The sequence below is a fragment of the Peromyscus eremicus genome, chromosome 9 (assembly GCF_949786415.1).
Source record: "Peromyscus eremicus chromosome 9, PerEre_H2_v1, whole genome shotgun sequence".
NCBI classification, from domain to species: Eukaryota; Metazoa; Chordata; class Mammalia; order Rodentia; family Cricetidae; genus Peromyscus; species Peromyscus eremicus.
The window spans coordinates 70,184,967-70,210,711 of NC_081425.1; the positions used below are offsets into that span (position 1 = coordinate 70,184,967).

General features: G+C 45.7%; 2 protein-coding genes across 2 annotated transcripts; both read left to right on the forward strand.

Annotated features, from left to right (window-relative positions):
• Positions 1–2,217: 2,217 nt before the first annotated feature.
• Positions 2,218–3,978, forward strand: LOC131919175 (zinc transporter ZIP2-like). Its single transcript, XM_059273264.1, has 4 exons — positions 2,218–2,332; positions 2,503–2,633; positions 2,860–2,910; positions 3,346–3,978. Exons 1-4 carry the CDS (start codon positions 2,218–2,220, stop codon positions 3,976–3,978), a joined length of 930 nt encoding a protein of 309 aa, XP_059129247.1.
• Positions 3,979–21,751: 17,773 nt separating this feature from the next.
• On the forward strand, positions 21,752–22,228 carry LOC131920045 (eosinophil cationic protein-like). Its single transcript, XM_059274461.1, has one exon. It carries the CDS (start codon positions 21,752–21,754, stop codon positions 22,226–22,228), a length of 477 nt encoding a protein of 158 aa, XP_059130444.1.
• Positions 22,229–25,745: the final 3,517 nt, after the last annotated feature.

The following is a 25,745-nucleotide window of genomic DNA, read 5'->3' on the forward strand; positions in this document are numbered from 1 at the left end:
CTCTGTCTACCATTACCCACTCCCAGGTCCCTGTGATGCCCGCAGCTGTGCCACTGAGGGCTAAACTGATGCATAAGTTTGTGTTCCAAGCATCTCCTTACTTAGACCTCATGATTCCCCTCATAAACCCACATCACAACATTGTTTACTGACAGTGTACATGGCCCCATCCCTTAGCACAACTAAAGCCATAGAACTCATCAAGTAGACATTGCCACCGACAAAAATGAAATCAAAGACCTAATCCATCAAAGTCCATAGTTCTGGGCAAGTCTCTAAATGTACTAACCTTGCTTTTTGCTTCTGTAGTTCTGCTTCTGGTTAACTGTTCTTGTTAACTGAGGTGTATCAACCTAGGACGTGCTTTTTGAGCTTTCAAGCTTATCCTGAGAAAGGCTCAGGGCTACAGTGGGATCCTAAGCCCTCAGTGTAGTTACCAACCATCTACTAAAGACTCCTTTGGCTTAAACCCATTTCTGAGCAGTCTTCTTTGGAGAATACCCCACAACAAGAGCAAGTCTTCAACAAATTACCCTCTCTGAGCAGCATTAAAAAGAATGCTCAGATTGGTAGTAATCTTTTGGGGTAGACATTGAAAGTCACCATAATCTCATGTCCTGGTCCTAAGGAAGCTTTGACTCTCTGCTTTTCTCACTCTCTGAGAACATGTCTTTCTTTCCTTCTTTTTCCTGAGACAGGATTTCCCTGTGTAGCACCCTGGCTGTCCTGGGACTTACTCTGTAGACCAGGCTGGCCTCCAACTCAGAGATCCAACTGCCTCTGCCTCCTGAGTGCTGGGATTAAAGGTGTGCACTACCACCAAGATCACCATCACCACTGCTACCAACAATCACCACCACCACCACCACCCACCACCACCACCATCACCATCACCATCACCATCACCATCACCATCACCATGCCCCTACAAATTTGTGGCCACCTTCTAGGATCCCAGAGTGGACCTGACCAGAGTCCATCCTGATCAGGATTTCATGAAAGCTTGCTTCAAATGTGGCTTACAATTGTGGAACTGGTCTTTCTGTCAAGAATCTCAGGATTAACAATAATTAAATCTTTTTTTTTTCTCCTAGAAGTGTTTTATGTTGAATGGAGAAGAATGGGAGTCTTGAATATGACAGGATTATATTACCTCTAGTGAGCCAGCAATAATTTAGGAAGCTAGGATGCTAGACAATCCATGGCCACCAAGCCACCCTGAGGTAGTGGCCTCCAGGTGCCTTGTCTCATGAATTTGAAGAGTGAATTTAATGGAAGGGAGTTTCCCATAGGAATGTTACTATAGGTGAGAATTTAGATAGGAAGTGAGCAGCTCCCATGTAGCTGGAAAGGGGATTGTGCAGCACGCCCTGGGCTCAATTCCTAGCACTTCAAATAAATAGTTAAACAAATAAATAAATGTTCTATACTGGTTTTACGACCAAAATTATTAATTTAAATAACCTCTGACATATCCTCTTAGAATTTTCAAAATACATAATTGTTAAAAATCAAACAAACAAAAGGGACAGTATCTTATGTCGTAACAAAAGGCATCTGCACTCGACCCTGGAGATTTCCATGCCTGGAGCTATTTTTCTGGAATTAGAGGAAAGGGGAATCCCTTCACTCCCTAGTTCCCACAGAAGAGTAGCAGCCCTCTGCTCAACCCCACCCCCTCTACCCTCAAGTGGCCCCAAATCCTCTCTGAAAGGGTTCAGTTCAAGTATCAGCACAGCAGCCTGTAAGACTTGGGATAAGGTAGAGTATGGAAGGCTTAGATTAACTGTCCTGACTGCGGCAGGACCACATTGCCCCACACATAAATTAGCTGGGACGTAACTACCATAGATTGTCCCATTTGAGGTTAGATCAACCCCAGACATGAACTAAGACTCCTCAGAGCTCTTGGATTAGTCACAGCATTGAAGAGAAGATTTCACGGAGCTACACCTGGCAGGGAGTCTGGAGTTTCTGGTTTGGAAGCTCAGGGAGGCGGGAGGCAGGGGAGGGGCCTCCAGTTAGTGGGAGGGCTGGTGACAGGAGCTGAGCCCCAGTCAGCTATGTGGCCCAGGCCTGTGGAAGCCCAGACCGTCCAGGACAAAGGATAGCAACAGTCTCCTGAATTCACGCAAGGGAACACTCCATTTGGGTCACCTCAGCTGCTGCTCACTGCATTTGTCATTCTGAGGTCTCTGCTTATCCTACACCCCAAAGATGGAGGTACTGCTGGGAGTGAAAATTGGCTGCCTGCTTGCCCTTCTGGTTCTCACCCTGGGCTGTGGCCTTACTCCCATCTGCTTCAAATGGTTCCAGATGGATGCAGCTACAGGTATAGCCCCACTCTGTCTCCGTCCCTACACCAAGGCTTAACCCAGCCCTTCCCTCACATCTGGCTCGGGTCCTCACAGCCCCCAAAGACATTGGGTGCTCTCTGTTGCTCTTCATTCATTCCCACTTATCTCGTTGCTAACTGAAGAATCGCTTTGGCTTTCTTCTTAGGTCGTCACTACAGAGTTCTCAGCCTCCTGGGCTGCGTCTCTGCCGGGGTCTTTCTGGGAGCAGGGTTGATGCATATGACTGCTGAAGCCCTGGAGGGAATTGAATCAGAAATTGAGAAATTCATGGTGCAGGTGGGTAGCAGAGAAATCAAGTGAGGAGCTATGGGGCCAGAATGATCACCAGAGGCTGGGAGGAAAGCGGGAAGCAGTAGCGCACAGAGCGTATGGTCAGCAGCTGTTGATAGAAGGGTGGACGGTGGTCAGGTTGGGCTTCCAAGGAAAGCTTGATTGCTGAAAGGGCGGGACAGGAGCTAGCGCTGCCTCGGACGCAGTCTAATTTCTGTTTCTGTCTCCCTAGAATAGTACAGGAAGTAAGGGAAATTCTTCTCATGATGCCACTTCGAGTTCCGTAAGTATCTAGTAGCGCCTATCTGGAGAGTGAAGAGAACCAGGGACTGTTCGTGCCCTTCTGATTTGTGAGGAGTACCAGGAACCTCTTCTCAGCCCAAATCATGTAAAGAAAGAAGGCACCAACCCAATCCTTTGTGGGTGGGCCCTCAGAGGAAGCTCCTGCTCTACTCTGTCCGTCCTGCCCCGGACCCTCTAACATACTTCACGTTAGTTTCCGCTGTGTCTAACCCAAGGGCCGGTTGGCCCCTCAGCCCCTCTGGGTCTCTCACTCTGCATGCCTGCTCAGCCTCGTTCCCTCTCTTGTTCTGTCGCCGCATTTCCCCGTTGTCTTCTCTCTCCTGACCGTGTCCCCCCCCCCCCCCCCCCCCCCCCCCCCCCCCCCGGGGTACTGTCTCCTTCCCTTCCTGGCTCACGGGCGTCTTTCTGTTCCTAGGTGGAGTATCCCTATGGAGAGCTCGTCATCTCCCTGGGCTTTTTCTTCGTCTTCCTTTTGGAGTCGCTGGCACTGCAGTTCTGTCACGGGCATGCTGGAGGATCCACCGTGCAGGAAGAGGAATGGGGAGGGACCCACGCCTTTGGACTCCACAAGCACCTGCCTGTGCCTTCACCCTCACTGGGTCCCCTGCGCGCCCTCATCCTCCTGATCTCCCTGTCCTTTCACTCCGTGTTTGAAGGTTTAGCTGTGGGACTGCAGACATCAGTGGCCGGCGCTATACAGCTCTGTGTCGCTGTTCTGGCTCATAAGGGGCTCGTGGTGTTCAGTGTAGGCCTCCGGCTGCTGAAGATTGGCACCGGGACATGGTGGGCCGTGTTCTGCATACTGTCTTTAGCACTCATGTCTCCTGTGGGCCTAGCTCTAGGAATGACTGTAGCTGGAGGGGCCTCAGGACCAGCGCAGGGATTAGCCCAGGCTGTATTAGAGGGAGTGGCAGCTGGCACATTCCTGTATGTCACCTTCCTAGAAATTTTGCCCCGGGAGCTGGCCTGTCCTGAGGCCCCTCTGGCCAAGTATGGCTGTGTGGCAGCTGGTTTTGCCTTCATGGCTCTTATTGCACTGTGGGCCTGAGAGATTCCTCACTGCTCTGATGGACCTATCTAGGATGGCTTCTCCTGAGGACACCCCTAAATGACTTTGCTCCTCAGATACTTTTTCAGTGAGACCAAGCAGTTACTAGGCACGGACTATCCCAGATTTTATATGTGTGAGACCCTGTTCTTGCTCAAGACTTAGAAAGGATGTTTTGTCCGAGTGCCTGTTTAACTGGAACATTGGTATGAAGACCATCACTCCGGAGTTGCTATTATGTGTAATAAAATGCCCATTTTACCCTTTCCCTTCAACCATGCTGTAATTCACGTCTCTGACAGGGGAACAGGGAGTGTGGGTAGAATTGGGAACCGGAGTCACTTCAGTGGTTGCAGGCCATCCCCCAGACATAGAAGGATTGCTAAAACTTCAACAGCCTTTGTTCCCTTACCCATGGGAGCTGAGAATTAGAGCAGCATTTAGAGGTGGAAGGGCGTCTAAAACCAGAAACTGGGGACTAGGTATTTTTCCTTCACCAGCTACCTCACCCACTCTCAGTGCCTGCCTTGTCATCCCCACCAAGTTCCTATTTTCACACCGAGTCTTGTGTGGCCTCAGGGACACTCTTGCTATTCTCTGAGCTTCTCTTTTTCTGACTGCCATAGGCTGAAGGATTAAAGCCAGTGTTTGCAGAGGGGGACCGGCGCCAGATAAATACCTAGGGTGATTACTCTGAGCTGTAAGCACCTAGTGACTTTCCTTCTCCTGCCTGACCAGCTGCTACTAAGGACAGTGCCCAAAGCAGCTCGCCTGGAATTGAGGAGGGACAGGGTAACTGCTCCCTGCCCTCACCTGGCATCTCACACTTGGTGAAGAGACGAGGAAGGTGAGGGGTCTAGAAATATAGGAATATAGGAATAAAAAATTATAAGCTTAAGAGATGGAAGCAGACAGCCATCAGCTCCGCCAACAAATAGGGATAAACCTTTAGGCCTTTCTTTTTTTATGATGGGAAGCTCTGTCAGCATCCCAAATGTTAGATTTTAGTGATTGCTCTCTGAAGCCCTGGGGTTAGCTATTCTCAATAACCCCCTACTCTCACAACCAAAACCAAAGTCAACTTTTAATAGCTGTTTCTACACGACTCCTAGCATGCACCACATACTGATGCTTACTTCTCTATGAAAAGGGCCTTGAACCCCGCCCCTTTGCCAAAGCTTCAGAATCCCAGACTAACTGTGGTCCTAGATAATTGGTAAGCTTATGTCCCACGGTGATGTTCTTTTTTTCTAATAAAGTTTGCTTCTGGTTTAATAGACTTTGGTGGTCTGTTCCTCATTATTGCGGGACCCCGGACCCAACAGAAGGAAAGATGTGCCCTGAAGCTCACTGGCCCTCACCAGTTTGCCCCTTCTTGTGATTTTCGGTGTGATAGCCCAAATAGCCTTAACATGAACAAACTCTCCTGAATCCTTCTTGTCTTGTCTCTGTCTCCTTTCTGCCCTATTCCCCTCCTGGAAAGGTAAGACGTCTAAATGTGGTCTCCACAACCAGGGATCCGTGAGAAAGCAACGGGTGGGCAAAACCAGGAGAGGGGGAGGGGAGAGCTCCTCCCTGGAGCTCTGTCCTGGTGCCCTCTCGGCAGCAGATGCAGGGAGTGAGGGGCCCAGGAGAACCTGGTGTGTGCCAGTGCACTGGCCTCGGCAGGGAACACCTGCAGTGTGACAGGTGCTGTGCTACTGTTTGTACACAGATCACCTCACTGGCACAACTCCAGCAGCGACATTATCCCTCTAGTAACCCGGGAAAACTGGCATTCAGAAAAGCTAAATAGTTGGATCACTTAGCCAGTGGGGCCTCAAAACTCACTTTCCTATAACTGCATGAAAAGCTCCATATAGTCTTTTCTTTCTTGTGGATTTCCTCCCAAACACCCATGTTCACCCTGTATGTTAGAACCCCAGATCAGCTCAGAGAGTGTGCAGCATAATTGAGGAAGCTGAAAGGAAGGGTATTCAGTAAGGTGTGTGTGGGCAGGGTTCAGACAAAGCAAGGAATGTACAAAGGAACGTAAAATACCCTAGAGCTCAGTAATCAGCATGCTCTTAGTAGAAACTGGAAAGGACCAGCCCGGACCTTGAGCTACAGGGACCCAAGCAGGAAAGTGCTAAAATAAATTATTTTCTTGTTCTGATTTGCTAATGTCTTATTGAGTAAAACCAAACAGAAGCCTGAGGCTGGAAATGGCTGGCTCTGCTCCAAGCATCTGGGAGACAGGAGGACCCTTGGGTTTGCTGGCTTCCAGTCTCGTCCAGAGCACATGAGTCTCAGGTTCAAGAGACCTTGCCTCAGAGGACCAGGCAGAGTGGTAGTGCAGGACACGTAATGCCTTCCTACACATGGACAGACACAAGCTCTTGCACACATGAACATACACACATGTGCACATAAACAAATCTTTTTAAAAAGCTGCAGCTGATCTAATGCAATAGCATGGCACGGAGCCACTGATTAGCCTTGCTAAATTGGTATGTCTTTGCTTATCAGTAAAAATAAATGTAAATGTTGCATTAATTGTGTACGCCTAAATGTTTCTTTCAGTATTGCTTGCACTTTGAAATCCTGAAGTTTAGAGTTCCTTTTAAAAGAAAATTTATTTGTTATTTTCAAATTTGATGTGTATGAATGTGATGTATACATGTATGTATGCACTGTTGCCCTGGAGTCCAGGAAGGGGTGTTAGATGCTCTGGAGCTGGAGTTACAGTTAAGTGTGAGCCTCCATGTGAATGCTGGAAATAGAACCCGGGTCTTCTGCAAGAACAGCAAGTGCTCTTAACCTCTGAGCTATCTCACAAACCCAACTTTAGAACTGTTTGTGTAAGGATTCTGTCCTTAATTACATCATCAGCCTGCGACTGCATCCCAGCCTAAAAAGCGGGTGGGCCCTCTGTGTGCCTGTCTCTTTCCTTTCTGCTCCTTCCTTCTGTCTGTTCTCTCTCTCTCTCTCTCTCTCTCTCTCTCTCTCTCTCTCTCTCTGTCCTCTCTCTCCCCCCTCTTCTCCCAATAAAGCTCTAGGTAACCATGGCCTATGATTCTTCCAGTCAGCATTCTCCTTTGCCGGCCACGAGCAGCGCTGATTTAACCAACAGTTTGTCTTCAGTTATTATTCAAAATAAAACGCATGTCCTTTCTTAGAATTCTTGGCCAGAATGTCCTTCCAAGTCCTTGAAAGCAATATAAGAGATGTGTGGTGACCCTTTCTTAATCACCTAGGCCAATCCAAGTGAGTCTCCAACCCTATGGAAGAATTTTCCCAGCCTCATGCCTTTTCTTGACACCCAACATTTAGACTGAACCTTGTCATCTCATTTCAGCAATATGGAAATCCAGTAAGTACAACATCTAATTTGTCTCTCTGTGGTAGAGTGCTTGTCTCAAGCCCTGGGTTCAAACCCAGGGGAAAAAATAATTACTTATTAATTCATTTAATATTGACTGTACATCTCACTTGACTTTCAGTGAAGCAGCCTGAGAGATACTGAGATTCCAAAACATTTAAAAGACAAGACACAAAATCAAAACTGAAGAAACATTCTTTGGTAAGAAGTAGGCATGGGTTTAGAAACAGATGGAAATTACAGAGTCCCCGGAAAAGCAGAAACATCACAAAACACAGCCTATTAAGACACATCTAAGATGGAATAAAACAAAGAATTTGAAAGTTTCCAAGTAGAAAAGGGATAATAAATGAATACACATTCATAATCCATGACAATCCCATTAATAAGGGAGTACACACTCATCCATGGTGTTCTTTTTTTTTTTTCCAGAGCCGAGGACCGAACCCAGGGCCTTGCGCTTGCTAGGCAAGGGCTCTACCCCTGAGCTAAATCCCCAACCCCCGATCCATGGTGTTCTAAGACCTTCCAGGCACTCAGTAACAAAGATTGTTTGGTCTGGTTGTTGTGGGGTAGATATCCACCAGAGAAGACTACCTGGACAATATTTTTGTCAAGTCCTTGTTAATCTACCTGTGGCTACACTGGGTGTTCAGGATCCCAGAGTCATCCTGATCCTCTCTCACGTTAAGCTTTTAGACATTAAAACCACATCCTGGGCTGACATACTTTAGTTAACAAGAGCAGTTAGCCAGAAGTGAAACCACAGAAGCCAAAAAGCAAGGTTGGAACATTTAGAGACTTTCCCAGCACTATGGACTTTGTGGGAGTCGGTCTTTGTTTCTGTTCTGGGAAGTGGTGCTGTCTTCATGCTGAGTTTTATGGCCTGAATGGTACTTCCATCATGGAGTCAGTTGTGCTGAGATCTGGGGGCCTACCAAGTTACAGCAGCCTGTTACATAATGAACTTTTCATTCTTGTGTGAAGACAATAAAAAGTCATCCTTAGATCACTAACATGTCTAACTAACATTCTGGTTGCTTTACTATGACAAGCTCTGTGCTGCAGTTCATGCATTGTAGGAAATTCTGCCGCTACACACCTTGCCTCCAGTAACATTAATGGAGTACATGGCAGACACTGGGCAATAAATCTATAAAGTAATTCTTGAATGAGGATGTTATCTATTAGCCACAAACAGTACCATGATATCGGTATGGATGTCACTAGGAATCATAAAATGGGGAATATGGGGCAGGGATGTGGTCCTCCCTTAGTCTGCATACTCTCCAGCATCACACAAAACGGGCTGTGGTGCTCCACACCTGTAACTCCAGGATTCGGGAGGTGGAGGCTGAAAAATGTAATGTTCAAGGTCATTCTCAGCTATCCTGGGTCACACAGTGACTTCCAGGCCAGCCTGGGCTACCTTGAAGTGACAGAGAACCAATGAATGGACGCCGCCCACACTGGTTCTGAGTTGTAGTTTTTCACTGAGAAAAGGAAGCCCCTCCTCTTGCAACTGTCAGGTAGCCAAGGAACGCCCACTTTCCTCACCAAAATCACCAAAGACGCTAAAGGAAAGAATCTTCTTGTCTTTGGCACCAAAAGAGTGGGACTCCCATGGGTGAGTATATCTGCAGTATGAGGACAAACCTCTTAGCCAGCTTGGGAAAGGTAAAAGGCAAAAGGTTTATAAACACAAGGCAGGTCTCCAGACAGCCCTGCTGGCCTGAGAAGGGAACTGAAGATCACAGAGGCATCACCAGGAAAATTAGGTAAACTAACACAGTCCCCCAATCACAGTTCAGAAGGGCTTCCCTACCTTCTATTGTAACTACCTCACCTGTCTATGGAGATACCAGAATGCTAAACCAGGAGGTGCCCATGCTCCAGATTCTATCAGAACAGAACAATGAGCAAGCCTCCTCAGCAGAGGGAGGTGGCAGGAGGCTTCCAAAGCGTGGCTGAGCTGAAGCGGCAGCTTAAGGGCCATACTCTGAAGAGAAGGAATCACCCCTTCCGATGTAGCCTGTTTACAGTGCCGTGTCCCAACAGGAAGAATAAGTGGACCTGGGAATGAGGAGTAGAAACAGTTGATCCCACTTACTGACAGCTCCGCTGGGGCTACAAGAACTTCATTCCAGGGAGCATCGTGGTTAGACTGGATTCCAGAAAGGCTCTTTCCGGTGCAACTAAACAGTAAAGCTTGTCACACCAGCAAACACAACTGCCTTTGTGCAATCTGAAGGGAGCAAGTTCGGTACTAAAGCGTCTGGGTGCGCGGTGGCTGTAACAGGCTCAGAAATCTGTTCTTTGGAAGTTAGGACATGTTTATGCTTCACAGATTTTTTTTTTAAATTCACCTATTACCTTCCAGACCTCTGTCAATAACCAAGAAACCGCTACCAGTGTTAAGGTTGGAGCCAGGTGACGGGACGCCCCCTGCCGACCAATGCAGCAATGCAGCGAATGCACCTTCTCCGGAGGTGGAAGTCGCCTGGCTTTTCTGCTGAGCCAGGCTGCATGCTGAAGGATTTGTTTCTGCTTGGGAGTTGGGGAGCCGGCGGGCAAAGCCCGGACAAGGAAGCAAAAGAAGGTAGGGCAGAAAGACCCTGAGAGCAGGACACAGGCATGCAGGACTATAATGGGAGTGGAGCTAGAGCAGCTCCTGGGCATTCCCTGGAACAACTTTCTTAATAAGGTTACTTAAAGCAGACCCATGTTGGTGACACCTTGGGTTGGAACCCAGATAAAAAGAAGGAGTAAAAAGAAACTCCTTCCTGCCTGCGTGTCCTCGCCCTCACCCTGGTAAGTTTATCTAGCTGTTGCGATAACATTTCTTCGCCACTCTAAGGACCAACTTCTTCCATCTCCAATGTAGACTGACAACCAGCAGCTCTTCAGGAATACTCCAGCCCTCCAGCTCAGATTGGCTGCTGAGACATCCAGCAACTATGAGGTTCTCAGCCTCTCCTAAGACATTCGTTGGAATACCCAGACTGTCACTGTTGTATTCTGTAAACCAGTATCCGTGTGTGTGTGTGTGTGTGTGTGTGTGTGTGTGTGTGTGTGTTCCCTTTAGAAGACCCTACCAGAACATGTACAATCCAATTTATATACACATGGACTCATGCAATCAACAGCTGCATAATTAGAGACCACAAGACAGACAATGTGAGAGTTGAAAGAGTATTAGTCTACACATCCACATTTTAGAGATGAGGAGTAAAGGCCTAGAGACCAGACTCAAATTCTATGAGAGAGAGAGAGAGATGTAGTTGGGTTTTTGTTGTTGTTGTGTTACTCTTTAGGGGCGGGTCACCCAGCTCCCAGATAAATACACAAAGACTTATTCTTACTTATGAATGCCCAGCCTTAGCTTGGCTTGTTTCTAGTCAGCTTTTCTAACTTAAATTAGCCTGTTTTGCTTTAACTATGTTTTGCCTCTGGGCTTTTTACCTTTCTTTATCCTATATATCTTTCTTTCCTTCTTACTCTGTGACTGGCTATGTGACTGGGTGGCAGGCCCCTGGTGTCCCCCTCTCCTTCTCCTTTTCTCACTCTTTCCTCCTTTCTCTCTCTCTCTCTCTTTTTTTTAGCCTAGATTTCTCCTCCATTTTATTCTCTCTGCCTGGCAGCCATGGCTAACCCTCTCTCCTACCTAGCTCTTGGCCGTTCAGCTCTTTACTAGACCAATCAGGTGTTTTAGGCAGACAAAGTAACACAGCTTTACAGAATTAAACAAATGCAACATAAAAGAATGCTACACATCTTTGCATCATTAAACAAATATTCAACGGTGTAAATGAATGTAACACATCTTCAACTAATATTCCACAATAGACCATTTCTAATAGGCCTTAGCTTTCTGAACATTTGCCATTACCCCCTTCATAAAATCTTCCCAGGACGGTGAAGAAAGAATTGCTTGCTTCTCTTTAATCAGACAACCTCCCCACCCCCCCCACCCCCCCCACCCCCCACCCCCCCACCCCCCCCACCCCCCCACCCCCGCCATCAACAAGTTGCCAGAGTGGTCTCAGGCTGTCCGATGGTGCAACACCCACGTTCTTTGCATATCAGACAACAAATCGAGCAAGACACATTACTGTGCAATCAGGGTTCCTTTCTACGGGTTGTTAGTCTCACTAATGAAAGAATTTTTAGATATACTCGAAGAAAACTCGTTTTATTAGAATTTAGGAGAAGAACTACAGGGCAGGCAAGCTGGTAATGCCAGCAGCCACTAAGAAGGAAATGATGAAGACAAGAAAGTCATGCCTTCAGAATACGAGGCAGCAGTGTTTGTCGATGAGCAACTGCAGAAAAGGTATCAGAGAAAGAGTGAGAAAGCTCAGAGTCAAGTCAGGGCAGACATGCTTAGGATTTGGGTCAGTATCCAAAGGGAAAGTTATGGGTTTGTTTGTTTGTTTGTTTGTTTTGCTAAAACTCGGTAAAGCAGGCAGGCTTCGAAGTAGAGATCTGTAAGTAACTGCCTTGAGGGAAGGGCTGGAGAGATGTATTAGTGTATTATCTCATTACCGGAATAATTATTCCTTCCATCTCCTTAGTGTTTCTTCCAGTGACTCAGCTGAGGAGTAGTCTCTGTTGTAACTCATACAACAGGATAGGTTCAGAGAAAGCTGCTGATAAATCATCCTTCAGGTGAGCTTATTTGGAGAGCCTCATGGCCCCAGGCAGCCATGATAGTGTCTTGAAGTGGGAGACTATGAGAGAGGAGAGATACCACCGTATCATGGCCACAGGCAGCCAGAAGAGGGTCTCCAGGAGAGTGAGGGGGAGATTTCCTTCAATTCCAGAGGACAAGGAGGCCCTCTGAACTGTATATACAATGTTCTGATCTTGGGAGCAGATCTCAGGGTCAAGTCTCCATCTAGGGCAAGAGGCAGAATTCAGATTCAATTCTTTTGATCAGCTTTCCTTCAATGGGCCTGAAAAAGCCCATTATGGTAAATGAGAGGTGGCGTCCAAAGCTAATTATGAGAGAAAAATCCATCCTCATGGCTTCCAAGCCTGCTAATGCTTATCTAGATACCTAACACTCACATAGCTCTGCACAAAATGTCATTGAAATAGGAGAATCTCTGGAAGTGAACTGCATGAGACTGAGGTAGTTGGTGCTTGCCTTCTCCTGTCTCCAACTGGGTTCTTGTCCTGCCCTCCTCTAAGAATGGAGTGGAGAGAGATCAAAGACTACAAGTGGGAGGTACTTTGTCAGTTCAGAATTAACCACCTTAAATGAGATGAAGCCAAACAGACTGTCATGTGTTATGCCCAGATCCCAGGGACCCCCAAAAGACCACCACAGAGACTGAATCCCATATGTAAAAGCAAAGAGCCTTTATTCAAGCTCGAGCTTAGATTCTCCATCTGCCCGTCAGACACAGCGGTGAGAGCAGAGAGTGCTGAGCTCAGGCACTATGGGGTTTTGTCATATCAGAGGTTGGGGGGAGGGGATTTACAGGGTTCAGGACCCTGATTGGCTGACATTTGTCTAGGGGTATCTGTAAAAGGGGAATAGGTACATGCTAGGCTCAAGGACATCTTATCTAATCTTATCTGAGGGTTGGAATGTTTGGGATGCCAGGGCATCCAACCACAATGAAATGGAGCAGGCTGGGATCTAGAAGGCAGGCTATGTCTATGCTGCCAAAGAGATGATTCGAGCCCCTCAGGGAGACACAAAGGATTATGAATAAATCCCAGATATTGAGCTGTGAATTCTTTACACTGTTGGGCTCAATGTTGCCTTTTACAAATTGTGGTTGTGCTCTATGTCTTCATTCCTGAGGTAAAAAGGCACTTTATTTTGATATTGCAAGAACACACCATTAAAGGATTTTAAACTTCTTTAAAAGTAAATTTTAGAGTTAAAAATTTTTTTTTAATAAACTCGATATTTTAAAGAAAGTTTTTTAAAAAATGTTTGAATTTATAAGGCTATAGGACATTTTTAAATTTATAAGGTATTTTTATTAAAATGTCTTTATTAATATATGATCTTGATAAGTAGGTAAATAAAAGGCCAACACTTAAGTCTATAGCTAAACACCAGAGACTGAGGTATTCCTATCCTATGATGCAGTAAGACAATGATCTAAGCAGTATGACTAAGAGCTTGGAACCACTGGCTTAGAGAATGTCTCTCCTTACTTCGGGTCTATTCAAGCTAACAGAGACTGGTTTAAAGATATATATCTAACCTTCTTGGGGTTTTTTTTGCTAGCATTGTTAAGCCATCGTTATTTTTGACAAACTGAATCATACAGAGAACTGTTATGTTCTATAATGGTATACTATATAAGGATCAGGAAAGTTCCAAGTTTCTTTATGGACTATGTATATAAATAAGTCTTATCTTGATACTAAAAGAGCTTCAAATCAGAAATTGTTATTTTTATTATACACTGTTAAAGATGGTTAGGTCTTAAGATGTTTGGGACTGTACTTTATAGATAATGGTCCTCAAACTGTCAAAGATTTGCTGAATGTGGCATTTAAGATATTTAAACTTGTATAACAAACAAGACTCCCAGATCCTCGCAGTGACCCCCAAGTTCTCCAAGAAGACAATAGACACAGTGATGATTGGCTCTGCCTGGGCTGTGGTAATGCTAACCAGTGGGCAAAACTGCCCCAATGCCTTGCCTGCAGTCAAGGCTTGGTCCAAACCATGGACTAGAAGGACACTGGAGAGTTGATTGTCCCACTTTGCCGAGGAAAAGTAAGATCAGCCTTTCCCATGCTTCTCCTCCACAGGAAAGCCTCTCATCTTTTGGGGCTGGCAGCCGAGACTGCTGTCTTGGTACCCCTGCACCCAACACCACAGAGACCACAGGAGCCTGAGATAACTGTTAGGTAAAGGACTATGGACTAGTCTCTGTCATATGGGTGGGTCCTTCTCAGATCTCTGACACTGGCCACCAGCTAAGCAGCCCCAGACAACCAGGTTCTCCCGCAAGGCTGCAGCCACCTTGTTAGTTCAAACTTAGTTAAACTAAGTTTCTTGTTTTAAAAAAGGCAGGACAGGCTTGCCTTGTTCACAGGCTACATAATTAAAGACAAACAGGTTTCAGATGTAACTTTTCACTAAAAGACCATACCTTACAATGACTGTTCTCAGTAATAACTGCTTGTGTCTCTGGTAAATGGTTAAAGTCCATATAAAGTATGTAAAAGTCTGAAGATATAAAGACTTAAGTAAATTCCAAAGGTCTCAAAAATGATTCAAGATATATAAATACAAAGTGTAAAGATATATTGTTACACTGAGATTTCAAAGGTTCAAACTTTTAACATGGACAAATGGAGTTCTGATAAACTGGAAAAACACTGACTACTTACTCTTCAGTCACAAGATCAAGATTTTAAATTTCCTCTGGTTGTCTTCTAAGCATAGACTTAAAGGTACTTTTCATTGGGCTAAAATGTATATCAAGCTATCTAGACATAGGAAAAAAATGTTCATGCTTTTTAACCCAAAACCACAGCCTTTGCCCTGACACCAAGGTGTAAATCTGTTTCAGTTGCTTTACAGACACCTGTTAACTGCTTTTTTACTACAGTGTGGACTTCAATAGAGTGGTTACTGCGAATGTACTTAAAACTTTTATCTCCTTTGGTAAACTAAAAGTCATGTAAGCTTCAAAGAATCAAGGTCATAAGGCTTGAATTCACCTGTCAACAGGTCAAACAAAAAAGTTTCTAATGTGAGGTTTTTCTTTAAGGTCCTGAATTTTAACTTCTGTCTCTAGTCTGTATCTCAGCAGATTTCCACTTGACTGATAGACACACTTTCCAAGGAAGAACTGCAAACTACAAGCTCCTGAGCTCTGGACTTGCTGAAAGCTGATGTAAACCAGTCTAGCCAATGTAATCACCATCCCTCCACACCACCCCCCTACCTCCTTCCCCAGTCCCTCCACCTGGATCAGCTAATCAGATGCCTCTGATAAATGCCCCATTGCCCAGCCTTTGCTAGCCTTTCAGCCTTCCTTGGCCCTGACAATAGACACCCTGTTTCGGCTGGAAGCAGCTACAGAAGAGAGTACATCGTCCCTGTCCCCATAACAGGCCGAAAGGGACTCAGTCAAAAGGAAACTCCCTGACACAGGGGCCAAAATAGAGACCTGTGATGCTAATTGACATACAAGGAAAAATGGGGTCAGATGTACTAACAAGCAGATTCATTAACTAATAGTTCTACAATAGAATAGGATACTTGGCCTGCTTTATACAAAACAAAAATATATCCATCCATCACAGGGCCTTTGGCCCTTCTGCTTCTGCTAATTACTGTTGGTTCTTACATCACTGATACAATAACTAAATGATAATTCCTGTTTGGGTATCATTAAACTAATGGTTATTAAACCCAAATGTAAACCAGTACCCATCATAGAGTCAAGGGTTTGACCCAGGACACAACTTTAGGGGAGAATGTTAGACCCTATGTTAACCTGGATGCCCCACCTGCCCAAAGACCAGGTGACTTCCTGGGATTCTGAGAATTATAGTTCTTGAAAAATAACAGCAAAGCCTCATGGGAAAGTCCAGTGGCCTAGGGGTTTTGTCCATATAAGTCCCACCAACACGTGTCTCGAGGCCACTCAGCTGGAAAGTTTCCAGGTGGTGGTCCTTACCAAATTCCATCTTGGTCAGTATTTAACATTTTAATAACTGCTTGCTTTAATTTGGCCAAAATGATGGAACTGGTTTATTCTCTGGCAAATTTCAGGATTAATACCTGCTCCCTTCATCTGAGGGATTTCGCTCGGCTGGGTGGGTGGGGGAGTCAACTGGTTGGTTCCTTCTGCTGTCACCCTTGGCGGCTCCTTTCCCCTAAGGTTTGAGTAGAGTGGCTGTCAGCAAACTCAGTGTGGGAGGCCGCACCTACCGCTAACTTAACAACAGCTTCACAAGAAGTCACCACTGGACAGGGACGGAGGTACAGCACCATTCCATCCCCCACAGCAGCCTGAAGAGATTTCTTCCCCTTAGGAATCCGCTCAGACTTGACCAAGGTCTATGGCTTCAGGTAAGGGTTCCAGGAAGAGTCCGTGTGAAGCGCAGTTGGCTTTATCAGCTAGAAGGTGCTTCCAGAGAGAGAAGCACACCTAGACAGTGTGGGCTTCTCACGAGTCACAAGGAGGTGTCTTTACAGTAGGAACATGTAGGATTTGGGCTAAGCAACTCTTCCCTTTCTAACATTGTTCAAAGAGTGTAGCTTACAGGGTTAAACGGCAAAGAATTTTCCTCCATAAACAAAGTTGTGAGATGGGCTTGTTGTGGTGCTGTTTAGGTTTAGGAAAAGGAGGGAGGGCTGCTGTAGGAGTCTAGCAGAGTTTCAGTGTCTAGGGTAAACGTTAGAATGAGTAGTTGTTTTCACTGTGTCTAGGGTAAACGTTAGAATGAATAGTTGTTTTCACTGTGTCTAGGGTAAACGTTAGAATTAATAGTTGTTTTCACTGTATCTAGAGTAAACATTAGCGTGAATAGCTGCTTTCTAAAAGTGTTTTGGCCTTGAAGAAATCATGATGGAAATCAGTGATTGTTTTCTGTGATTTATGGAGTTGTTTTCTGGAGCAGCTTTACAGCCTTTGCATGACTTTGGTCACAAGACGCTTCTGGCCCACCTGGAGCTCTTGGACTGTTGGGCACGGCAAACAGTACAGAATAAGGACTGAACTAGCAGGGCTGTGAGCCTTTCCTTCAGACAGACATATGAATTAGAACAGGGACTTTGGTATGAGGAAATATTTTACCCAAAAAAACAACTTTGTGTAACCATCAATAAAAACACCATCAGAGGCTGGACCTTCCTGCTGCCACACAGGCCTGAAATTAAAATTGGAGTGACCTCTTTTTTTGATGACTCACATACCACAGAACACCCTGACAGAGTGCTAAAGACTTCGAGCCATGCATCCTTTCCTTCCTAAGTGAGGAGTTTATTGACTGTCCCTTGACAAGTTGTTTTTGGGAGACATACTGTCTCCGTGTTCAGTTTTGGACCCCTCAATGGTGCCTGAAGTTTTCTAACTTTGCCAGCAGAACAGGAGAGCCGGATGTAATAGGTCAGGAGGCTGTGGGTTTAAGACGCTGCCCACTCTTAGACACCAGATGTCTCTGGCAGCCTGAGACATCAGGGAAACAGTTGCGTGCTTGCTTGCCTGTGTGCTCTCCCCTCTCTCTCCCCCTCCTTCTCTCCCCCCCAATCCTCATCCCACCCCACCCCCACCCCATACAGAAAGTTAAGAAGCAGCCCTGATGTACAGTGGCCTTGCAGTACAATCCCTTCGGATCTCAAAGAGAAATGTGTGCTCTTTTGCAGTACCTGGCTCCTTGGCGGGTGGCCTGCATCAAGATTAGGTGTGAAACTTCCGATTTAAATTAGGAAGGCCTCCCAAAATTTCAAAGGTCAGATTCCCACTTTGTTGTGAGGTTCCTCTGAAGTTGTCCCTGTCTTGGGTCCAGTGCTTGTGCTCACTCTTGCTTTCTTGCTCTCTCTATTCTGTCTCTTAATGAAGCTAGAGGATTTGGAGGGGGCAGAATCTCCAGTAACTCAGATGGACTTCAAACTTGCTATATAGCTAAGACTACCCTTAATCCTGATCCTCCTGCCTCCATCCTCACCTCCCCAGTTCCCCACTTCCCACCTCCATAGCCCCACATCCTCACACCTACACCCCACCCCCATGTCCTAGGTTGACATACTTCAGTTAACAAGAACAGTTAGTCAGAAGCAGAACTACAGAAGCAAAAAGCAAGGTTAGTACATTTAGAGACTTGCCCAGAACTATGGACTTCGATAGATTAGGTCTTTGATTTCATTTTTGGCAAGATGTGTTGTCTTCATGCTGAGTTTTATGGCCTGAATGGTGGTACTTCCATCATGGAGTCAGTTGTGCTAAGGGGTGGGGTCATTTACACTTTCAGTAAATGATGTTTTGAGGTGGGTTTATGAGGGGAATCATGAGGTCTAGGAAAGGAGGGTACTAGACAAACAAAGTTGTGCATCATTTTAGCCCTCAGTGGCACAGCTGTGGGCATCACAGGGACTTGGAGTGGGTAATGGTAGACAGAGACACAAACACTGGGTTCTCTTCAAGAATGAACAATTGTTATTTTCCCACTGCTGTTTATATATGATTTAGCTGGCTACCAGAAGTCTCACTACAGGCAGAACTTGAGCAAAGAGTCTCTTTGTCCCTCTTACCAGAGTTCTTCCTTCTGCCCTGCCCTTGTGGCCTTGTTTTGCCCTGGAGGACATTTCTCCTAGGATCTAGATCTTGTACCTGCAGTTTTCCCTCAGTCAAGGGACCACATCTGGGTCAGTGCTTGAGAAAGGAGCTGCAGACCATCTGGACACCAACAATTCTGTCTCCGTTGAGAATGGAAGGTTCCTCGTTTAGATGCATAAAAGCATATATACATTTTTTTCAGATTGACCTACATATTCAATGTCATTCCAATTAAAATCCCAACCAAAGAGATGACTGCCAGGCTAGGGCCAGAGTATCCCACCATCCATTCTATCTGTTCACATTACATGAGGTGTGACAGTCACCCCTCAATGAGTACCACAAGAATGCCTTCAGTGGCACCAATCATGGCTCCCAGAGTGAGGACTTGCTGTACCTGACCACAGCCAACAAGTAGGGATTCCAATCACCCACAGCAAGTATAAAGTGACAGGTGATGTAGGGCTCCACAGGGTTCACCTGGAACTACATGCATAGAGTCACTCTGCAGAATCGTGAGTGCACAAGGGAGATGCAAGGCCTTTCACAGACCCTGCCTGCCTGTGAGGTCCCTCTATGGTGCCTGTGCAATTCCAGAAACCTGATCAAAGGTTCAAGATCTGCTTTTGTTCAGTAGTCTTCCAAGGAGATGTGTAGGAGGCCCCCAAACATGAAGAAGACAGTTTTAGCTTTGTGCAACAATGTTCTTTGAGCTTTGGAAAAAAATCACAGTTAAGCTAACTTGCATCATTGTGCAAATCAGCTTTCCACTGTTTGACAGACACCTGAGACAAATGGCTTGAAAGAAGCAAAGATTTAGTTTGATTCCTAGTTTCAAAGATATCAGTCCACGGTCAGTTGGCTCCTTATTTGGGGGTCTGTGGTAGAGAAGAGAGCATGGTGAGAAGCACGTGCTAATCAAAGCTGTCAAGGTCATAGTAGAAGAAAGGGGGCAGAAAAGGGCACCTGGGGTCCCAATATGCCCTTCACGGACTCGCTCACAGTGTCCTAACTTCTTTCTGCTGAGTCCTATCTCCAAAGGTTACCATCCACCAACAGCACCACAGGCTGTGGACAAGCATTTATTACATGAGTCTTTCAGAGATATTTAAAACTGGCTCATAAGCTGGGTGTGGAGGGTGCAAGTCTATAACCCCAGCACTCGAGAGGCTGAGGCAGAAGGATGGCAAATTGGAATCCCTTCTGGGCTTCCAAGAAAGTTAAACCAAACCTAGACTACAGAGTGAGACCCTGACTCAACACTTCCTAAGCACCCCCAAAAGATGAGTCCCTAAAAACAGGTCATTATGACAATATTGTAAATGCTGTGCACTGTCGTTTCCATGGACAGCCCTGCACTTGGCAGAGCTGTGGTCAAGACTCTGCTGACAATGGGCATCTGCCAGTCAGCAGGTTAAGAGCAGTCATTGCCACAGTATCCCAGGGTGGAAGAAATTCCAAGTGTTGGACACCTGCTCTCTCCAGTGGAATCTACACAAAGAGATGTCTACCAAGTGGAACAGCAAAACACTCACTGTGGATTTTATGACAAATGCAGAAGTATTTCTTGATATGCCTTATGACATTCATCAAGTTTAAATAACTACTTACTGCTAGGGTATAATTCTGAGTGTGCTTCACAACATCTGGAAATGTGCCACTGATTGAAATGCAAGGGAGGTTTTTAACAAAAGAATTAGAGGAATTTTTATTCTGTTGAAGCCAAAACTCATATCCATGTTGCACTAGGGATGTAGCTCAGTGTCAGAACATTTATCTAGAGTTCACAAGGCCCCAGGTTCAAGCCCCAGAACAAAGACACATACAAATTCACATGAATGTTTAGTTTATTTTGATTAACTTTGACTTATACCAGGGGATCTAAGATAAAGAAATGTTCTCTTGAAGGTCCTCAATGTAATACTAGATCCTTTGTACTAGTTCTGGAGGCAGATATGGGTAGTTGGAAATGGACAAAGTAATCTTATGCAGGAAACAATCAGAAAAATATTATGCGGCATGACCTTAGTACAATTTTTTCTTATTATTTCTGAATACAGTTTTTTAAAGTTTGTTAACTTTAACTTATGTGTGATTGTGTGTGTGGATGAGATTGTGTGTGTGTGTCACATGTGTGCAGACACTAATAGAAACCAAAAAAAGTGTCAGATTCTGTGGGAGCTGGAGTTCTGTGCAGTTGTGAGCTCTGGGGGACAAATTAGAGTCCTCTGGAACAGGTGTCTGGAAGAACCGGAAGTGTTCTTAACCACTGAGCCATCCCACCGGTTCTTAAGATTTAGTTTTATTTGTGTGCATCTGAGAGTCTGTATACATGTGTATGTACATGCCAACAGAAGCTATCTGAGGACCTGTGATCCCATGGAAACAGAGTTACAGACAGTTGTAAGCCATCCAACATAGGTGCTGGGACCAGACTTAGGTCCTCTGGAAGAGCAGCAAGTGCCCTTAACCACTGAGGCTTTTCTCCAGACCTCAACAACATATGATTTTAAAATTGAGGGCAGAAATGTAAATATCTCTTGGGAATCTGGCTTTTCAAGGCTCTATTTTCTCTAAGTACCTAGCCAGGCTATCAGGAACCTTGGTCTGTCTGTAACATGGTCACAGTCACAAAATCTGCAGTCAGTCGGCAGAGGATACACAGATCTTTGTGCAGAATTCATAGTCAGACTTTAAACTGCCCTGTGCAAGATGACTGGGAGTTAGATTCCTTACAGCAGAGCTAACAGCACTCCTGCTTGGGGGCCGTTGGTTGGCCAAGTGAAGAAACAGAAGGCTGGTTGCACAAGGAGGCCATGTGCCCGTCTGTGGGTTCTGCATGTTGAAGACTCCAGCCACCTTACTCTGCCAGCTCCACCCACAGGGCTGCTCTATATGTATGGGCCCAAGTGGAGCTCACCCGTTATCCCTGATTTCCAGGACAACCAGCCTTGTGTTCTCACAGGAGCCACAACACAGACTGGGTAAGTCACTGAGCTCTAAGACTGGGACAGGAGGGGCAGGGATGGGCAGTGTCCAGGAGAAAGGGAACTGTGAGCCCACAGCACCAGGGCCTTCAGGAGGAGTTAGGAAAAAGTGAGCCAAGATGGGGAGGACTCACTGCTCTTCTGTTCTCACAGGAAACATGGGTGTGAAGCTGCTTGAGTCCAGACTTCGTCTCCTGCCGCTGCTGCTGGGACTTGTCATGGTGGTTGCCTCATTCCAGATCCCACCATATTTAACCCCGTCCCAGTGGTTTGAAATCCAGCATGTAATTATGACCAGCCCCCGATGTACTGCTGCAATGAGGAGTGTTAACCGGCATACAGGACAATGCAAGAACTTAAACAGTTTTCTTCATACAAGCTTTGCTGCTGTTGTTACGGTGTGTGGCCGTAGTAATGTTAACTGCAGCGACAGGGTACATTCAAATTGTCATAATAGTCCAGCTCCGGTGTCTTTGACTTACTGTAACCTCACAACTCCAGGAAGCCATTATACACAATGCCAATACCAAACAACACGAACAAGGAAGTTCTACAGAGTTGCTTGTGACTATAGAACTCCTCGGGACAATCGTACCTATCCAGTGGTTCCGGTTCACTTGGATGGGATATTTTAGCTCCAGTACCAGCACTTTGTGTCTTCGCTCTGTATCTGCTAGTTCCACAGTCAGAGTAGTGAAGATCCATTTCCTCTGTCTGCGCTGCCATGAGCACCTGTCCTTGTGAAACCTGTTCCTGCCTCCCTTCAAATGTAGCTGAACAGATTTTTCCTACTCAATAAACACCTTTGCATACTCATCTGGTTCTCTGCATATCTGTGTGTGTGTGTGTGTGTGTGTGTGTGTGTGTGTGTGTGTGTATGTGTGTGTGTGTGTGTGTGTTGAGACAGATCCTCATGCTCCCATAACAAGCTCTCTACCAATTGAGCCATCTACGCAGTCCCTGGAAACAAATTTGAGTATGAGCAGAGATGGACATCTTTCCAGAGTGTGCCTACAGTGCATCTTCCCTGAAGTTCATCTGTGGGAAAGAAGTGACTGGTAGAGGGGACCAGAGAAGTGGAATCTCTCATGAGGCTCTTTCATACCTCTCCCCTGCATAGCTGACTTCGGTGGTGAATTGTGAGATCATTCAACACAAACCAGGAAGGCACAGATACCAAGATAAGGGAACTGGAATCCACACAGAAAGGAGATGAATAATAAGAGGTCCAGCCCTGACTCCTGAGCACAGAACTGTGTCAGGAATGAGAGAAAATCAGGAAAGGGCTGTCTCTGAAAAGACATGGGCAAACACATCATCAGCTGATGGGACAGTGTGAGTCTTCATGTATTGTCTGGTGCAGAATGTAGCAGAGGTGTGACACCATCAGGTCTGTACCTCTCTCTTTCAGTCTGGATCCCCAGCTTCCCCTTTGCTCCTCCTTTGTGGGGCCCCAGATGCAACCCTTGGCCTCTCCGCACCACTGGACAGTGGCAGTACTTCTGTCTCTCAGTGGATAATGTCCTGCAGGGCTGCAGGGAAACTATTCCTCTGGGGTAGCAAACACAGATTCTGCTCTTCGGGTTGGTGTGAGGAATCTGCACTTTACAGGTGAATACTAAATTGGGGAGTTGCAGGGGTTGACATAATCCACTGACTTTAGGTTAAATTGGGTCAGCAGGAGGTCATCTCATCCTCTGACTAACACAAAACTGAAACCACATCCTGTGGAGAAAGCTGTGAGCCTGTCTCGCCTTTTACCATAGCCCATCTCTTCCCATTCAGGAACACAGCGTCTCTCACAACAGAAGGAACAACGGTCACTCACCCACCCACCCTGTCTGTATGCATCCACTCTGCTGTCACTTCTCCATCCACCTGTTCCTTCCATCTTGGACAGTCACGTGTTGAGCAATTACTGTGTTCTCAGCACAGCTCCACAGTACTGACGGGGCAAAATAAACTCAAGCAAGTTCCTGCTCTTCCGACACACGGTATCAGGATAAAAAGGAATGTATGAAATGGTGTTCAGTGTCAAGAGGACAATCACACAGAGCAGTACAATGTCGAGGTTCTGGATCCATCATAGAAAAGACAGTCCAGGGCATAAATAAGAAGGTCCCAAACAAGTAAAGAAAATCTACACTGGGTACAAACCATGCAATCCTGTTACATACCACAGGGAGGGGATGGAGAGAGACAGAGACAGAGAGATCAAATGTCCTTAAAAAATAAAATAAATAAATAGATAGACAGGTAAATAAATAAAACAAGCTCAAAGAGCCTGTCAGTGGTGGCACACACCTTTAATCCCAGCACTTGGGAGGCAAAGGCAGGAGGATCTCTGTAAGTTCAAGGCTGGCTTGGTCTGCAAATCAAGTTCCAGGACAGCTAAGACTGTTACACAAAGTGACTCTTCCTCAAAAAACAAAAACAAACAAAAGGAATTAAAAAAAAATAAAAAATAAAAAAGAGTTCAGAGATCAAGTTGCCAAGTTTGGACATCCCAGAAGTACCTGCAGTAGACTGCACGGTTCCTAAAATCACAGAAGACACATGGCCTCAGGGAAGCCTGCATCATTAGCTGTTCTGGGGTCACTCAAGGCGACCTCAGAGCTTTCGTTTCTGATATTGAAATTAAAACATATTCAGCCACGGAGGCACAAGCCTATTGTCCCCCCACTTGGGGACAGATTCAGAGGCAGGAGGGTTTAGAGACAAAATGAGCCCCCCCCCCCCGCCCCCGATATCTAGAGTGCAACTGTCTCAAAATCTCCGGAGTTTGGGAGGAGAGCTTGGCATTAGAATGCTCCCCTAGTGTATGTGAGGACCTGGGTTCTTCCTCAATACCACACATTAAAATGATAAATATGAACTGAATTGCCATAGGATTTTAAAAAGCATCTTTAAGTGCTGTGATTTATGAGGTGGCACTCACCAAACCGAGAGTCTGTGATGTGCTCCAGTCATGGCAAAGCCTCAGATACAAGTATTTGTTTGGACAATGTGGGATAAAACGAGTCCCTTAAGAGATTCCCAAACTCCCTCTTTTGATTTTCCTTGTGAAGCATTCCTATTTACATAATGTCCAAGAGTTGGCCTCTTAGGATGGTCCAAGTTTGCATTGTAGTTCTGTCTAACGGTTTTTAGCAGAACTGACTCCAGTCAGGTTATATACATGATGGCAGTCTAAGCACAGCCAGGGTTTTTTGTTTGTTTGTTTTGTTTGAGCCGTGGTCTCCCTATGCAGCTCTGGCTGTCTTGGAACAGGCTTTTTTTTTTTTTGTCTCTGCACAGTTCATTTCAAAGATATAAGAAAGGAGATCATTTATTAAGAGAGAGAAGCAAGGGAGCATGGAACTGTGTGGCCGAGCTCCAGGAGAGGAAGGGGTGTGCTCCCTTGGGGACACAGGGTCATTGACATACTAGCACTTTTCGGGCCAGACCCTGTCTCCTACATGGAACAAACAACTGGGAAGGTTCCCAATCTTTCTCCATGTTTCCTGTGTCATGTTCTGCAATCTCCTTCTCTATCCCAATCTGTACTCTCCAACCTCAGTATCCCCTCGAGAGGTGTGGTCCCAGAAATGGTTTTGTGGTCTGTAAAGTTAACTGTTAGTCTTCTATAGCTCATCTTCTGTTTCTTCATACTGATAAGGGGCATCGACTGTTGTGTGATATTTTGTTTGTGTTCTGACAAATAAAGCTCGCCTGGAGATCAGAAGGCGGAGCTAGCCACTAGTTAACCATAGATGCCAGTCAGTGGTGGCACACACCTTTAATCCCAGCACTCAGGAAGTGGAGACAAGAAGTGATAAGGTGGGGTGTAGACAGAATCTCAGCCTTTAGGGTGGATGCAGGAAGGAAAGAAGGACAAAGCAACTGGCAGCTGCTCCCGGTTCTCTGATCGTCCAGGTCTTTACCCCGATATCTGACTTCTGATTTTTTATTGATTAAGATTAGATTAATGCATCTGGTGGTGGCACACACCTTTAATCCTATCACTCGGGAGGCAGAGCCAAGGGAATCTTTGTGAGTTCGAGTCCAGCCTGGTCTACAAAGTAAGATCCAGGACAGGCTCCAAAGCTACACAGAGAAATCCTGTCTCGAAAAAAAACAAAACAAAACAAAACAAAATCTTAGATTAATTCT